This window comes from Monodelphis domestica, chromosome 3 (assembly GCF_027887165.1).
Source record: "Monodelphis domestica isolate mMonDom1 chromosome 3, mMonDom1.pri, whole genome shotgun sequence".
NCBI lineage: Eukaryota > Metazoa > Chordata > Mammalia > Didelphimorphia > Didelphidae > Monodelphis > Monodelphis domestica.
Window position 1 is genome coordinate 346297247 of NC_077229.1, and position 16882 is coordinate 346314128.

Sequence of the window (16882 nt, forward strand, 5' to 3'; positions counted from 1 at the left end):
AGGATATGTGTATCTATCCATTTCTTTCACAATTATATTCTGCAGTAGGAAGCAAATTAGAAAGAATGGTTCCTGTTCTGGGACACAAAGATAAAATGAGACATGGAGAATTTGACTTTCCATTCAGAGAAGTATTAAAGTGATGGAAAATAAGACCTGAGAAGAAAAGGTTAAGGAAACTGGGATGATTAAGTCCAGAAAGGGGGAAATTGTGGGGCAGTTAACAATCTTCAATCATATGAAACAGACTTTAGATGGTTAGAAAGAACTGCAAAGGCTATCTAAGCCAGGCCCTTTCATTATATAAATGAGGAAATTGACACTCAGAGAGGTTAAGTGACTTACCCATAGTCATACAGATAGTGTCAGAGATTAGATTTTATTCCAGCTCCACTGTAGGAACAATGGCCAAATAACTATGATGTGTAAGACACTGTGGTAGGCACTAAAGGAAATATAAATAAGACTGGGGTCCTTGTCCTCAACTTATGAACTAGAGGGCTGATATGTTATATATCGAAATAGTCAACTACAAATGAGACAAGCACAATACAAAGTCCTCTAAAAGGTCAGAGAAGGGAAGCCTGGAGAGCAGCATCCAGCAAGAAATTGCTAACAATGGATTGGATCACAGAGGGAGAAACACTCTCCCCTACAGATGTTTTAAAAATCAAATCATTCCACTTAAATGTGATTTTACCATCATTGTAGCAAAAGCAGGGAGTCAACAGAAGGTAGGGAAATGGATGAGTTATAACCTACTGAATTAATCAATCAGTGAAGCTCCTTTTGCTTGTCAAATTCTGGACTACATCCTGGGGATACAAATACAGTGAACAAAACATTCTCTGCTTTCAAGGAGCTTAACAATATGATATTTTTCTAATGCATAACTTAATACCCTTTATCACTTCCACTATATAATTTCCATTTCTTTAGGGAAATATTTTTTGAATGAGTGAATGATAAAACCTTTATTAAGTGCTTACAGTGTGCCAGCAATATTTTTTTTGAACCCTTACCTTCCATCTTAGAATCAATACTGTGTACTGATTCATAGGCAGAATAGATATAAGGACGAGGCAATGAGGGTTAAGTGACTTGCCTAACACAGCTAAGAAGTGTCTGAGGCCAAATTTGAAGCCAGGACCTCTCATCCCTGGGCTCAATTCACTGAGCCACCTAGGTGCCACTCCCTCACCCTTGTAATGTTCTCTGCTAACTCTATCAGAAAAGGAAACAAGTACAGAAATCAAAGCCTTAGAAAATACTTTTTGAAGGACATTATATCATGTAAATACTAGATTTCCCTTTACATTTGTGGGACCTCTTATTACCCAGAGGATTTAGGGGTGCAAATAGTGGTTTATGCAACATTATATGCCCTCTTTTCCCTCTTGCCAGGTTTTGCCATCTCATTCACCAAAACTACAGTTTTCCTTCCTCATTTTTAATGGAAAGTCTTCAAATTTTTGGTAATTTGGGGAAGTAGCTCTTGTCCATTTTACATTTAGAACAGGAAATGCAATGTTATTATTACTCTGACACATAGAACAGAGAGCCTTAACTAGCTTCTTTGCCATTTGGAAGTCAGTCTGCTGTCTTAAATGTCTATGGCACTGAGGGACATAGGATCCTAGATGCAGAATTTTAAGAGATCTTAGAGGACATTCAGCCCAACATCTCATTTTCCTGAGTAAGAGCAAAACAAAATAAACATTTATTGAAGTTAGGTTTCCATCATACAAACTATGACCTTTTGGATATGCCTTTAGGCAGAAGACACATGGACTAGTAGAATAATATTCATGCCCCATCTGCCACTGACCTCACTCAGAAACTGAGTCTTGAGATTTGTCTCTAGATCTCAAGATCTTGCTAATACCAGAAAGTCTAAGATATAATGATAGCAAAACACTTATATAATACAATAAGATTTGAAAAGAACTTTAAATACACTTTGTCAAAAAATCATTGCTTTACAGGACCATAGAGGGTACAACCTCCCCTATTTTACATATATGGAAACCAAGATCCAGTGGTTTTAGTGTCTAAGGAGGCATGGCTAATAAATGGCCAAGGCAAAATTTGAAGGCATATGTTCTTGTCTTTAAAACACCAGTGTTTTACCCACTACCCCATGTTGCCTCACAACAACTTAGTAAGGTAGGATCTATTATTATACTAATTTTATGGACTTTGCCAGAGTCACAAATCTAGTATCCAAAGTGTACCTAGCAACTAGGTGTCAAAGGATATTAAAATGAACAAAAAGTATTCTATATAGATCTCACATGATAATTTGTCAAAATAAATATGGAATGTCCATCAGTTGGAGAATGGATGAATAGGTTGTGCTCATCATGGAATACTACAATGCTAATAAGAAATGACAAACAAGATGATAAAAAAAAATCTGGGAAGACAGATAGAAAGTGATGCAAAGTGAAGTGAGCAGAATCAGGAGAACGTTGTACACAGTAACAACAATAATGTATGATGATCAACTGTAAATGACTTGATTATTATCAACAAGGCAAGAATCTAAGACAGCTCCAAGAGATTCATGACAAAAAAAAAAGATAACCACCATTACAGAATGAATAAGCAGAGTCCAAATGGAAATCAAAATATGCCATTCTTTATTTCCTCCATGAATTTTTTTCTTGTGAAAGCACTATGTGTCTTCTTTCACAAGATGAACTTGGAAATATGTATTATAGGATAATATATGTACAACCTATATCATATATAACCTGCCTTCTTGGAGAGAGGAGAGGGGTGGGAAGGAGAGAGAACATGGATTGCAAAATATCAGAAAATGAATATTGAAAAATTATATTGACATGTAATCTGGAAAAAAAGTAAAAATTTATTATAATTTAAATAAATAAAGGTGGATATGTTTATGCCATGCATCATGCTTGGGGCTGAAAATACAAAGGTTTTGTCTGCATTTATTAACATGAAGTTATTGGCTTTGAGCTGGAAGATAGCTCTCTGGATTTCAGGCATGTACCACTAATTTCACAGCCTCATCTTTGTTTACCTCAATTTGAGACCAGGAACTCCTCTTCTGCATCTAAACTAGCTCTCTAGAGTAAAGGTGATACCAAGAAAAAAATGATCTTTTGATAGTTTAAGTCCCTCCCTATGGCTTTTTCTTTATTGGGAGATGAATCTTATTAAAGTTAACACAACACTATTTGTACCAAGATCTAAATTCTCTTAAGGATCTTGAGAGCTTTTCTCCAGAAGGTCTAATGAGTCATCAAGTTTCCACCACTTTCTACTAGGTCAGTCAAGTCGGTCAACAAGTACTTATTAATGATTACTAAGAATTAGGCTCTGTGCTACCTGAGGTGCAAAGAAAGGCAAAAAGACACTTCCTGCCCACAAAGAGCTCACATTCTAAAGAGAAAGACACCATTCAGTAAGCTATACATACAGAAGAAATATGCAATGAAAACAGAAAGTAATTTCAGAAGGCAGATATTAGTTGGGGATGGGAGGGATGGCAGACAAGGTAGGAAAGAGGAAAGATAAGAGGGAGATAGGGTAGGAATGGACCCAAGAAGAATTCCTGTAAATGTTCTAAGACTTACTTCCCAAAGCACGAGACTTAGGCTCAAGAATTATTAAGTTCTTGAGGGATCTGAGTTGTTAACCCCAACTTGGAAGTACAATGAAGGATGGCAGATAGAAAAACAATAACTTATTTAAAAAGTAAATGAAGTCACAGAATTTCCCACTCTTTCTTAGAATGTTATCCTTCCTTCCTTCCTTCCTTCCTTCCTTCCTTCCTTCCTTCCTTCCTTCCTTCCTTCCTTCGTTCTTCCTTTCTTTCTCTCACCTTCCATCTTAGAATCAATACTGTGAATTGGTTCCAAAGCAGAAGAGTAGTAAGGGCAGGGCAATAATGGGAGTTTTAAAGTTATTTTAGAACTTGTGTTTGTTTAAAGAAAAAATGTTTTGTTGGCTAAAATGGAGGCAAACAAATATCAAACTTTGGAATCAACAAGAAAGTTATATTCTTCCTGTAGGATAAAGATATTTCTTTAAATCAACTGTGTAGGATGTCATTCTGAACAAAGTATACACATACAACATTCACACCCAAATGATATTCTAAAACTTGGAAAACTAGAGCTCTGTTCCAAAAATATATTTCATATTATCAAATCAAGTACAATTCATTTTTTCCGAAGGATATTTTAGGTATTACCATAACCTCAGAATGAATGATGAAAATTATTCCTCTCCTCTTTCTTCCTTCTTATCCCTGGAGTTTAGAATATTATCACAACTGAGAGTGAAAGTAAAAGATAATCCTTCATTTTAGCCTTTGAAAATAAGTAATCAGTACCATTAAAAAAAAATTCTTACCATCTTATTGGTTCCAAGGCAGAAAAGGGCTAAGCAAGTGAGATTAAGAGACTTGTCCAGGGTCACACAGATAGAAAGTGCTTCATATCACATTTGAATCCAAGACCTCCCATCTCCAAGGCTGGCTCTCTATCCACTGAGCCACTAAGCTGACCCAATTCATATCATTTTAAAGTTACTTACTGGCCCAATATGACATATTGCTCATTGATAAAAATGGCTTTTACTCTCAATGTTTGGGGAGCTATTGTGTTATATGTCATGTGAATAAATAAAACTGGATTGGGGATGAAACTACCAATAAGCCTTTCCCAAGTATACCTGCCAGAACCAACAATGATGAGGTATCTGATAGCAGTAGGCATTATTAGCCTTAAACATATAGTACTTATGAAATATTTGCAAAAATACAATACTTAAATAAATGGACAAAGCATTTATTGTTACAATATAGCTCTCACTATTTATCAAGCAATGTTCTGAGTAATGAGGGGAAAATATAAAAGTAGGATAGTCCCTGTTGTCAAGGACCTCAAATTCGAATAAGGGTGACAAACACAAATACAAGGTCTTAGCTCCAAATCAGATAGAAAAGTTCCATGGTATTCAAAATGCTAAAGAAAGTAGATGTTAATGGCTCTTCTTAAATATAATTTCCAAAGATAAAATTCTATGTTGCTGATGTTGGACCATTTGACAGTGCAAAGAACTTTGGTGACTAGAACTTTCTTTGCTGAGTTGTCAGTAGTTGTGACTGACTGTGGTGCCTGCAGGAGCAGTTATTAGGTTGCTTCCCAAGATGATGAGTAATGGCACTGGGCTGGAAGCACTGCCATTCCCAAGTTCTAGGTTGAGGTTCTTGAGCTATCTCTATTAGATCTGAGGGGGAATTGTGGTCAAATGGTGGTAGTGTGACTTGCCTGGCACATATTGTTCAATACCTCTTCTTCAGGATGCCTTTGCTGCTTCAGCAAGGCTAGCTTGTCTCCCCTGTATGTGGCAGTTGGTAGGGATGACTGGCCCTTTCTCCACAAGTTACTTCCTCAGAAAATGGCTGTGAGGACAAGGCTGGGAGGTGCTGCTACTCCCAGGGCTCCTGTGACAGGACTGTTGGTCATATTTTCCATTTTCATTCATATTCTTCCTTGAATGTATCCTGAATTTTTTTCTGGTACAGACTTTTTTTTTAGGCCATGGACTTCTACTGATTATCATGACTTCCCTGAACCCAGAATAACCAAAATCACAAAGCTATCAAGGGAATATATGTTAGAGTCTAAGGAACCAAACTTTGGTAAGATCTCACTCATATGCTTCCATCCATCCCTGGTACTTCTTTCCCACCAAAAATCCTAAGTCTGTTAACTTTCTGACTTGAGCAGGAGAGAGACTGCCCCAAGAGAGCACCTAGCATCTTTTTTAAATGGCTTTCTATTTCAAGATGGAAGCAATCTTCCCCCAAACAAAGCTGCAGCCTTACATTCTTACTAATTAAATTTTATACTTGAGAGGTGTTTAAATAGCAACTGAAATGAGAAAGAATGGTCTCAATGATCACCAATAGAACCAATAAAGATAAGTTGTTATCAGACAGTCATAAACTGTGTCTGCTGATTAGGGGATATACTGCCTTCTCAGCATTAGAGCAGACTCTAAGTAACATCTTTCTGGAACAAAGAGGACAACAGATGCCAGCTACTTGACTATCTTAATATTCAGAAAGAGTGAGGGGAAATTTGCCTAATGATGTCTATACCCACACATATTGTTTTCAGGAAACAAATTAGAAGTTTTGACATGGAGCAGATAGAGTAGAAAGGGATATACTTCTCTATAAAAATGCAATCCAAATATCCATCCATCATACATACATATGTATGCACATATATACATACATATATATATATTAAAATCCTGATGACCAATTACCTGTAAATCTCACAAGCACCTTGAAAACTTTGTTTAAACCTACTTTTCTTATCCCTGAACTTTGAGTTGGAAAGGAAGAGGTAAATTTTAACTATGATTCCATATATACATATTAAAAAGAGCTCTAAATTGTAACCAGCAGAAAATGTACAAAGATATTGTAATGGTGAAACTTTGCAACAAGCTGAATTATTAGTGTAAATGTTCTGGAAGGAGAAAAATTATGTGGCTGAATAAAGTGATTCTGTGTACTTCCTCTATGATTTACGGTCATGAAAGAGGGACTGCAGTTTTAGAATCATGAGGAAAGTGAGGCAGGAATGAAGTTGAGGTTTAAACTTTAAACTATACTTCCCTTTGGTATCACTAATAGCCCAGGAGCAGGTAGATCTCTCAAGAAGAGGCATTATTTGTGGAACCTAAGTGAACAAATACCGGGAAAGGGCAGAAATGACATTATTCTTCTAGTATTAAACTTACCATCTTAGAAGCAGAAGGTTGCCTGGTATGGAGGATAGGGAGGAGTACAGAAAAAAAAGACTGGGGTTCAAATCTGGCCACTGACATATATACTCCTCAGCAAGTCACTTATCTTCTCTGTCTTTCCCCATCTCTCCAAAATAAATGCACTGTAAGTTGCAAAACAGTTGCTGACCTGGTATTCTCTATACTGATAAAAGTCACACCCAAGTCCAAAAATGTTAAAGAAGCATTTTCTGTTTTCTTTTTTTCCATAATCTAAGAACAGGAAAATAAAGGACAGTGAAGGGGCACATGGGGAGATGGAATTTAATAGTGACACAGCAGCTAAAGTTCACCTAACACCTAACATAACAATGTGATGAGCAGAGCAGCTACAACTCCAGGACTTCCCTTTTCCTGGTCTCATGAAACATGCCTTTATTGACCTTCAAAGGTACATCTTTATTGTTTTATTTTACTGATAAGAGAAGCTCAGATGGATAAGGAAATCTGAGCCCAGCTATTCATTTATCAACACAAAGGTTATTTTTAATGAACTGGTTTTAACTTTTTTTTTTGAGGGATGGGATGGCATGGTATGTTGAGGGAAGCATCTTAATTAAGCATTCTTAGTAAAAAAAGAAAGGGGGGGACTACAATTCCCATGGATTGCTGGGAATCTACAAGGACTGAGGTTCTCTGTATTAACATTCACTATTTCCTATAAGCAAAAGTCTTATACTCAGGGTATGACTGGGTGACAGTCAGATCAACTTAGGAGAGGGCCCCAGTCCCAAAGAACTTCCTCCTCCATTCTCTCCACAGTTTGGGGATTTTTTCCTCTGAGGACTCCTGAGGTTCTCCCATGACTCCTTCTATGACATCAGGAGTTTGCAGAAATACAAAGACTACATCTCACTTTGTTTCTAATTGGCCTCTTCTCTTTGGTCTACCACCTCAATAAAATCTGGGCTACCTTTACTTACTGGGATACTATAAAAAGCTCAAAGTCATAACTGTTTGCTATGTTTTCATGTACTGATTTTTTTTTTACTATCTGTCAAGTTATAAAAAAGAGATTTTTTTTAGGGGGGACGGTAAAAGACTCCTTTGTCCTACTACATGTAGATGAATAGCTCTCACATAAAAACTTCTAGAGTGCATAATACATTTACTGCTGCATATGTGTTTTTATATTACTTTATATTATGGGGGACAGCTGGTGCTCAAGTGGATAGAGCACTGGACCTAAAGTCAGGAAGATGAGTTCAAACCTAGCCTCAGAATCTTACAAGCTGTGAGATCCTAGCAAATCACTCAAATTCTATCTACCTCAATTTCTTCAAACCTAAAATGTGACAATAACAGCACCTATCTACCAGAATTGTTGAGAATATTAAAAGCTGCTCTCTCTCTGTCTCTCTGTCTCTCTGTCTCTCTGTCTCTCTCCCTCCCTCCCTCCCCCTTCTTGGGATAATAAGCATGACTTTCAGCATTAATTAAAACTTTTTTATTTATCAGCTAATTGTCCTTATCCTGTCTGGAAATGAATTCGCATGTAAATGTCATGTAGTTATATAAACACAATCATGAGGGAGTTGTTTTTATTATGTTTTTTTAGACCCTCCCTTCCTAAAGCTGAGGCTTTGGAGCATATTTCAGATAACTAGGAAATAACAATAATAGTAATAATGATGAAATGTAATTAAACACTTTGTTTTCTGAAAAAAGGTACTTGTTTGAAGCTTCCTCTTTTGCCATAATGCACAAGAAATTCCCCAGCTGTGCTGTCGTAAGTCAAACAAATATGATCTCTAGGAAACCTTGCACCTGTAGCAGCAACCAGAGCTGCACGCATTGGAAATTTCAATGGACTACAAATTACACTGCCAGGATCTGGAAGGAATGGAGTGGTCCTGAGGGAGAAGCAGTTGTCATCAACAGTGTACTGAACACTGCATTCTAATCTGCTTTTCATGTCTATCTGGGGGGCTGGGATTAGTCAGTACAGCAAGCATACAAACCCTCCCCCCCAAAATTATCTTTTGTTAATTGGCAAGTGTAGTAATTTTTTCCCCCTGCTGCCAGAAGCATCCTGTCCAGTTGTAGATAAGGACAATTAAAATGGTCTAAAGGAAATTTGTGAAAAGTAACCTATGCTGAGAACTGCTAAGAGAGCTCATACTGAACATTTGTACCTTGGGAAAAATAGATTGTTTTTCTGGTGATTTCTCACTAGAATCTGAAGATTATTCATTTTAATTTTTTTTTACAGTTTAATTTTATTCAATAAATATTCACTGAATACCTATTAGATGCCTGACATTACACCTGGCAGTATGGATACTGATAGAAAAATGAAACATTCTCTGCATTAATGTTCATCATGGCTTGTAGAAATGGGACTCCCCCCCCCCCCCAAGAAAAAGCATGTGGTTATATAACTAGTTGGCCATGGCAGGGTTTTTCTAAGATTGTGTTTTCATTAGTCCAGGAAAATTTCAGCTCAAATAAAAGCCCTTGCCTAAACTGATGAACATATTAAGCAACACCTGAAATGTCTAAATTTTTTTTTAAAAATATTTACTAAGAAAAAAAATATTTACTAAGTTTTTATATCTAATTCATTTACCACTATCCCAAATGACTTTCCAATCAAAATTGATATTAAACAAAATGAGTTTTTAGGACACTTCCAACTTCATCGTGTAGTTAGTTCTCAATGAAAATTTCTTTATCCTAGGCTAGGTTCTGCTTTCCACCCAGCATCCTTCAAAGCCAAGTCAAGATAGCTCAATAAGCATTTATCGAGTACCTACTATGTAGCAAGCACTGTGTTAAGTGCTGGAGATACAAAGAAGGATACATGCAGTCCCTGCTCTCAAGGAGCTCACAATCTAATATGAGAGAAAACATGCAACCAATTATGGAGAAGCAAGAAACACAAGTTAAATTGGCAATAGTCTCATAGGGAAGAGCTAAGATTAAAGAGGACTTCTTATAGAAGGGAGGCTTCAGCTGAGATCTGAAAGAAGCCAAGGAAGCCAGGAGGTAGAGATATGAAAAATTCCAAACATGGACACCAGCCAGTGAAAATGTAGAGTTGGGGATGGTGTTATCATGTATAAGGAATAGCAAAGGGATCACAGAGTATAAAGAGAGGATATGGTTTAATAAGACTGGAAAGGGAGGAAGGTACCAGGTAGGCTCTTCATGATTTTTGTCTATTGTTGCATGCTATGAAAAGTAATGTTAATATTAGCCTAAGGCAGACAATGAAGAAAGTAGATCCAGTGAAGAAAAAAAGCATACATTCAAATTCACCACAAAAAAAGTATGTAAAGTCAAACAAACATAAGTGATTTCTGGATTTTTAAAATTATGTTAGACTTTATGCCCAGATTTTCTCCAGGAACGTGAATAATCACTTGACTATGCTAATATTGAAGGATTTGGTAATGAATGGTCCAAAATGACTAGAACTCAAAAGACCCAAAATACAAAATTGAGGGAGTAATCTCATGAGTGTGGACCTTGGTCTTCCCAACTATAAAATGAGAAAATATATGCTAACATCTTCTAACTCCAAATCTATGATCCTAAGTGTCATAGTGTCAAAAAGCTAAATAGATAATCAAGTTATAGCATTCCTATCAGGGTTTAGCCAGGAAATCTCCCAGAAAGGAGTTACAGAACCTAGAAAAATCTCTGGATCCAATGAACCTGAGCAGACTGAATTGTTTCTATATTTTGGTCAGGGGAAGGATGGGTGCCCTGCAAATTGAATCTATGGAACATATACCACTGGGATCCTCCAAAACCAACTTGTCCAGGCAAGCAATTTGGTGCCCAAAAAAGTAACTTCAAGTCAAAAGATAGAATCAGAATCAGAAAATTATAGTATTTGAGATAGAAGGCACCCTAAAAGTCTTCCAGTTCTGCTATTTTAACAGAAAGGAAACAGATCTGTGGTGAGGAGATACCTTCTCCAAGGTCATAGAGTAGAAGAGCTTGGCCCTGAAATCAGACCGTTCTGACTCTAAGAGTTCTTTGGATCCTACTCAAGTTTGAATTCTGGCTCTATCATTTATTGGCTGTGTTAGGTATTAGTATACTTCATAGAGCCTAATTTAAAATAGAGACAATATGTAACATTACCTTACCAGGTAATTATAAGGATTTCTGTGTGCATGTGTGTTTATGCACACAGTCACATATACACATTAGATACATATATACCAATTTGTGTGTATACACATATATGCATGTGTACATAAACAAATTTACATATATATATTCCTCTGAAAACATTAAATTGCTCATGAATTTCAGTTTAAAATTATTATTTATTCAGATAAGGGATGTTTCAGAACTAGTACAAAGCCCCCAGGGTTGTTGTTATTGGAAGGTGGCCCCAGGAAGAGATCTTAGACTAGAGCAAACCTGATCTAAAACAAAAAAGCTTTGCCAAAATTATACTGGCTTCAGGGAAGTGCTGCACTTAACCTCTGTTAGCCTCAGGTCATCACCCTGCCACTCAGTTGTCACAGAAACCTAACATCTTTTTCTGGCACAGTTACCTGAGATTCTCAATATTCGTTTCCCTTGCTGTGGAAATGGAATACTAACTCATTCCAAAAGAGGGGTAGCACAATGTGATAAACAGTGCTGCCACAGAGTCAGAAATACTTGTCTTTAAAAAACTAACTTTGATGAGATTAACCATGTCACAGACAAGAAATAACAACGATAATAGCTAACATTTATGTAGCATTGACTATGTGCCAGACGGTGAGCTAGGTGCTTTACACATATTTCATTTGAACCTTAAACCCCTGCTAGGATATGGGTGCTACTATCATTCCCATTTTGTAGATGAGGAAACTGAGGCGGCAAACAAGTTACATGACTTACCCATGAGGCCAAGTTTGAACTCAAGTTTTCCCAGGTTCTATTTGCTTCTCCACCTAGGTCACTTAGTTCATTTCAACAAGCATTTATTATGAGTTTATTAAGTGCCTTATATGTGCCAGGCACTGTTAAGTATCTATAATGGGGAAAATTATCATGCTAGAAATTGGAGATACAAAGCCAAAAATTACACAGTGCTTTCCAACTTTTCTGAGACCTTTTCCCATCCACAAAATGGGTTTAATAAAACCTATGATATAAACCTCACAGGGTCGTTGGGAGACTCAAATGAGAAAATGTATATAATTTGCAAACTTTAAGGAGCAATATTAAATGTCACTTTTTGTAATGTTAAACATTTATAATAACATTTTTTAGTCCCTTGGAACAAGGTGTTCTTTACCCTACTAGACTCACTGTGTCTGTATATGTGTGTGTATAAAGGTTCAAAGAGATACACAAAAGAAATATACCTGATATCTGCAGAACACTTTGATGTTTCTAAAGTGCTTTGGCAGTACATTTTAACCTGATGACATGCCTGTGTTTGAAGGCAGGGAAGGTATTGTTATTCTCATTCTACTGAGAGCCAAAGAGATTGGATGACTTGATCAAATTCACAAAGTGAGTAAAAGCTACAAATAGATATACATTTATATCATATATACATACATATGCATATATATGGAACTAAGTAGTCTTTTCCTGACAACTCTTCATTTTCTCCACTATTAGAGATCAAAAATGGAATTTAGAAACTTATGTTGACCTTTTCTCCTACTTTTCTCCTTTACTAGCTGCAATGGCATAAATTACTATTTTAATTTTCCCTCCTTTTTCTTCCCTTCCCAAAGGTTTTTTGGACAAGATAATAACCAATGAAATACACATGCATGCCTACATATGTATACATACATAAGAGCACACAAAGATGGATAAGAAAGAAGTACTAGGGCATGTACAACCCAGATTTAATTGCTTGTCAACTCCAGGAGAGGGGAGAGAAGAAGGGAGGGAGACAACATGAATCATTTAATTTTGGAAAACTTATGTGTACATTTCTTACTAAAATAGTATAGTGGTAGTCTCTCAGTTACGGAGAATGACAATTGTCTTTGTGCATTATCATCTATTGATGTACCCTCATGTGGCTTTGAAGTCCAAAGGCATTTCTTATTAAAATAATATTTTTTTAAAAACCTAGTATTAGGAATCCACAACCTGGATCTGAATGTTTTACTCAAATGAGTTAACATGAGATGTGAAGGCTTTAAAGTACTATTTATTATTGTTATTGATCACATTTTTTTTTCTAAGTTTTGCTCCCTAGCTAGACATTCTTCCCTGGTAGCAAAGTTTTTCCCTAGCAGGGATGGTGACAAGAACTGGGCAAGAATCAGGAAACCAATACTCCAAAGCCCACACTACTAGCTCAATTCATCCTAGTTGGAACCCTTGGTTTCTCTCTGTTCAGAGTTTCCTACTTTTGGCTTGCTCACTATCACACTATTCTGTCCTTCCTTCTTTGGGAGTTGTGGAAGGCTTACTCCATAAGAAGTATCCTGTACCTTGCTTGGTACTAGTGTTTCTGGAGTTCCCCTTTTCAGCTTCCCTCCACCCCAGATACCCCTCCCCCTTTTCCAATGAAAACCTCAAGGAGATGAAGAAAAGGAGATCATCATTTTTCAATTGTATAAGGAAAGGAGGATTGGGGTTCCGATTAGAGCAATGAAATTAGAAATACTAACTTTGAAATTAAGGAGCTGGACATCGTTGCTTGCTTTCTTTTAAAAGCAAAATAAAAACTACTTCCCACTCCCACAAAACTGCCAATATCCTCCACCCAGCATGGTACAAAACTGACCCTGCATCCTAGGAACTCAAGTTTTGGCAGGTTCTCCCAAACAGGCACCGCTTTACCTACAAGCCCATTCCGGGATCTGTATCTTTTGTCGGAGGGCTAATAAGCTAATTGCCAAAATGTTCGTTAACCGAAGCCCGGATGCCTGATGAGTTTTTCTTTGGCCAGAGATGGCAACTCACGAAATCAAGGCGTGGAGCGGTAGTGATATCTGCATGCACTAAGGAAATGCACTCCCCATGAACTCACAACTCTTTAAAAGTATTTAAGCGGGAATTAAAAAACAAAACAAAACAAAAGAAAAGAAAAAAAATTGCTCGTTCCCAGATGCCTAGGCGGGATGAGGCTGGCTTTGTTTCACAGTCGGTGGTGGCAGGAGCCCATTCTCCCTCCCAGGGTTATCTACCTCTCCCAGCGGTCCTCACCGCCAGACTTAAGGTTTTCGTCCTGAGGAGGTGAGACAGCAGCATGTATGTAAAATGTGTTAGTTCATGTATGAGCGTGTGGGTGGGTGTCCAGAAGCGTCTAACAGTACTAAGTGTTGACAACATAACCTCAGTTATGATGAGGGTCTGAAGCCACCTGGCCAAGGTCCTCCTCCACCCTAATCCCAACCCCAGTTCCAGAGTCCACGTCCAGGTCCTTACCTGTAGCGGGGAGAATAGGACGCACAGCCCGAGAATCTGGAGGTGGTGGAGGGGCCGCCACCGGCAGGACCCGGCCATGGCGCGTCCCCGCGCCTTTACCCTCTAGCGTCTTCCCGGTAGCACTGACTTGTCTCGTTGCCACCCTCACCCACGTTCGCCGCGGCTCTTTCTCTAGGTCCTCTTTCCCTCCCTCCCTGGGCCCTCCCCTCCCCACCTCCCCAGCTGCCCGCTGCCGAACAGTACAATCTCCTTCAACCGGCCACAGCCACCTGTCCCCGGGGCTGGAGCTGAGGCGGTGCGACCCGTCCACACCCCCTTTCTGCAGTGCCCACCCCTAGCCCTCCCACGCTCGCTCCTCCCATCCACGGATCACTTCGCTGCAACACTCCGCCCCTAATCCCGCCCCCCACCCCCACCCCCGCCACTTTCTGGAAAGGTAAAGATTCGGTATAGGTGTAGGTATGGGCGAGTGGGTGGGTGAGTGGGTGTGAGAAGTAAGGTAGGACTTGATGCTGAGGGGAGTTGGCTTTGCTTTCAGGAAAGTGAGGAAGTTGAGTCCGATTAAAAAGAAAAAAGAGAAAGGGCATTAAAAGGTTAGGTGGGGGGAAAAGGGAGGGTTCTAGATTAAATAAAAAATGGGAAGTACAGGTTTTGCTTTACTCAAACCTTCTCTTTGTCTGTTTTCTGTCCCAAATAGCTCAAATCCTATTTTCAGTCAGTTAACTCCTAGACTGGTTCCTTAGCGCTGTGAGCCTGAGCCCACAGGTTTCACATATCCAGTGAAAACCCCCTTTAAAAAAGCACACACACTTTAAAAATAAACCAAACCAAAACATTTCGTGGGTCCTACAATCATAGAAATGGCAGTCCTACTCCATAACTCTTTGCTGCGGTGGAAAGATTGTTGGAATGATGGGGTCAGGATTCAAAACTTTAATACCTCTGTGACCTCAAGCAAGGCATTCTGTCAAGGGGATAAAGCTGGGAGTCCTGTTAGGCTTGATCAATTCTATTCCTTTACCCCCTTGAGGAAATTCTCCCTGTCCGAATTTGAGTGATTCATCTGCATATGAAATGATCAGGAAACTAAACTGAGAAACTAAACATGAATTTTCCCAGGGGTGTGGATTCCTTAGGTACCCTAACTCTGCCCACTCTGCAAAAGAAAGACTAGAACCTGGAGGAATGGAGGAATAGACTGGTGTGTCAGTTGGTTGGAGACTCAGCTCTTAGGCGCCTTTGGTGGGCAAGGAGAGGGGTATTTCTCTTTCTTCTGCCTCTTGGCATAGGCAAAATCATCTTTCAGCAGAAGTATATGGTCATAAGAGACGTGTTTGCTGGAAGCCTCACTTTCCACATAGAAGTGCAGGGAGGGAGGGAGAGAAAGAGGGGGAGAGGGAAAGGGAGAGGGAGGGAGGGAGACAGACAGACATGGCAGCGTCAGAGACACAGTGAGAGAGGCTTTCCTGCATTCCTAGGGTAAGGAAAGATGGTCCTGACTTCAGGCTAAACTAAAATCCCTGGCTTGGCCAATGGGAGAAAAATAGAATTCTAATACATATATAGACCAGATTCCTCCTGAGATGGCTGCTTCACTCTCTTCTCCTTCTGGGCTGGCTCACTCACCCTAATCTGCCAGAGTTGGAAAATGACCACAGCCATGTGACTAAAGGTTCACTCTCAGTCTCCTGGAGGTTGGCCTGGTGTGGAGGTGATACACTTCTAGAAATCATTACTTTCACTCCTGAATTCCCACCAATATGCTTCCCATTTACACAAAATAGCCATAATACTGCTTTTATTCTTAAACATGAAACATATACCATATGAGAAAGCAAAGAGTAATCATAACATTTACTTAATAGAAACCAAAAGCAAGAATAATTATGGCTTTGATTCAACATAAGATAAAAGCAGGAATAACCAAAAACATAACAGTTCACCCATAAAGCTGGGTGAACAGTTCACCCATAAATGCACACAAGTGTCCATGGGAAAAAGTGGGTGCACACTTCCAGAAACCTAGCAGGGAATCATGAGAGTGGGGAAACTCAAGTATTCAGAGCAATTTACAACTTTGTAGAGCAAGCCTTGATGCCCTTAGTTGTTACAGAGAATATTTGCACCATGTGCCATCAATTGAGCAAGACGATGTCTCTGCTATTTCCTTTCAGTTCCTTACAGCCTTTCTGCTGGACAAAGCTGTTTCTTTATTATTCTCATGTCTCTCTTTTTAGCCCACAGCCACCATTGGCAGGCCACTGAGAGAGTGTTAAGATATTTCAGTGACAAGCTGTTCTCTAAAAATCATAGAACTGGTTTTCTGGGCAAGCTCCCCATATCTACTATGGAGCTCTGAGGAATTTCTTCCTCTCAAAGTTGTAAATAATCATAGGACTATACAACCTTTCTCTAGTCAGCTCATGTCGACATGACAGGGGAAGTCCTATCTGGTGGAGATACTTCCGATCACTTCAACATCTCCAATGGTGTGAAACAAGGCTGTGTCCTCACTCCGGTACTATTCAACCTATTCTTCACCCAAGTATTACGACATGCTGTGATGGATCTAGACCTGGGTGTCTACATCAAATACCAACTGGATGGCTCACTATTCGACCTTCGCCGCCTGACTGCAAAAACAAAGACAACAGAGAGACTCATCCTGGAAGCTCTCTTCACAGAT

The 16882-nt window shown here is 38.8% G+C and overlaps 1 protein-coding gene across 1 annotated transcript in view; it reads right to left on the minus strand.

The window, feature by feature from the left end:
- TNFRSF11A (TNF receptor superfamily member 11a) overlaps positions 1 to 14493 on the minus strand; it is a 122991-nt gene extending 108498 nt beyond the window's left edge. Inside the window, exon 1 of the mRNA XM_007486859.3 lies at positions 14197 to 14493. Coding sequence (XP_007486921.2) covers positions 14197 to 14274 — 78 coding nt within the window. The 5' untranslated portion in view covers positions 14275 to 14493. The remainder of the gene's footprint in view (positions 1 to 14196) is intronic.
- Positions 14494 to 16882: the final 2389 nt, after the last annotated feature.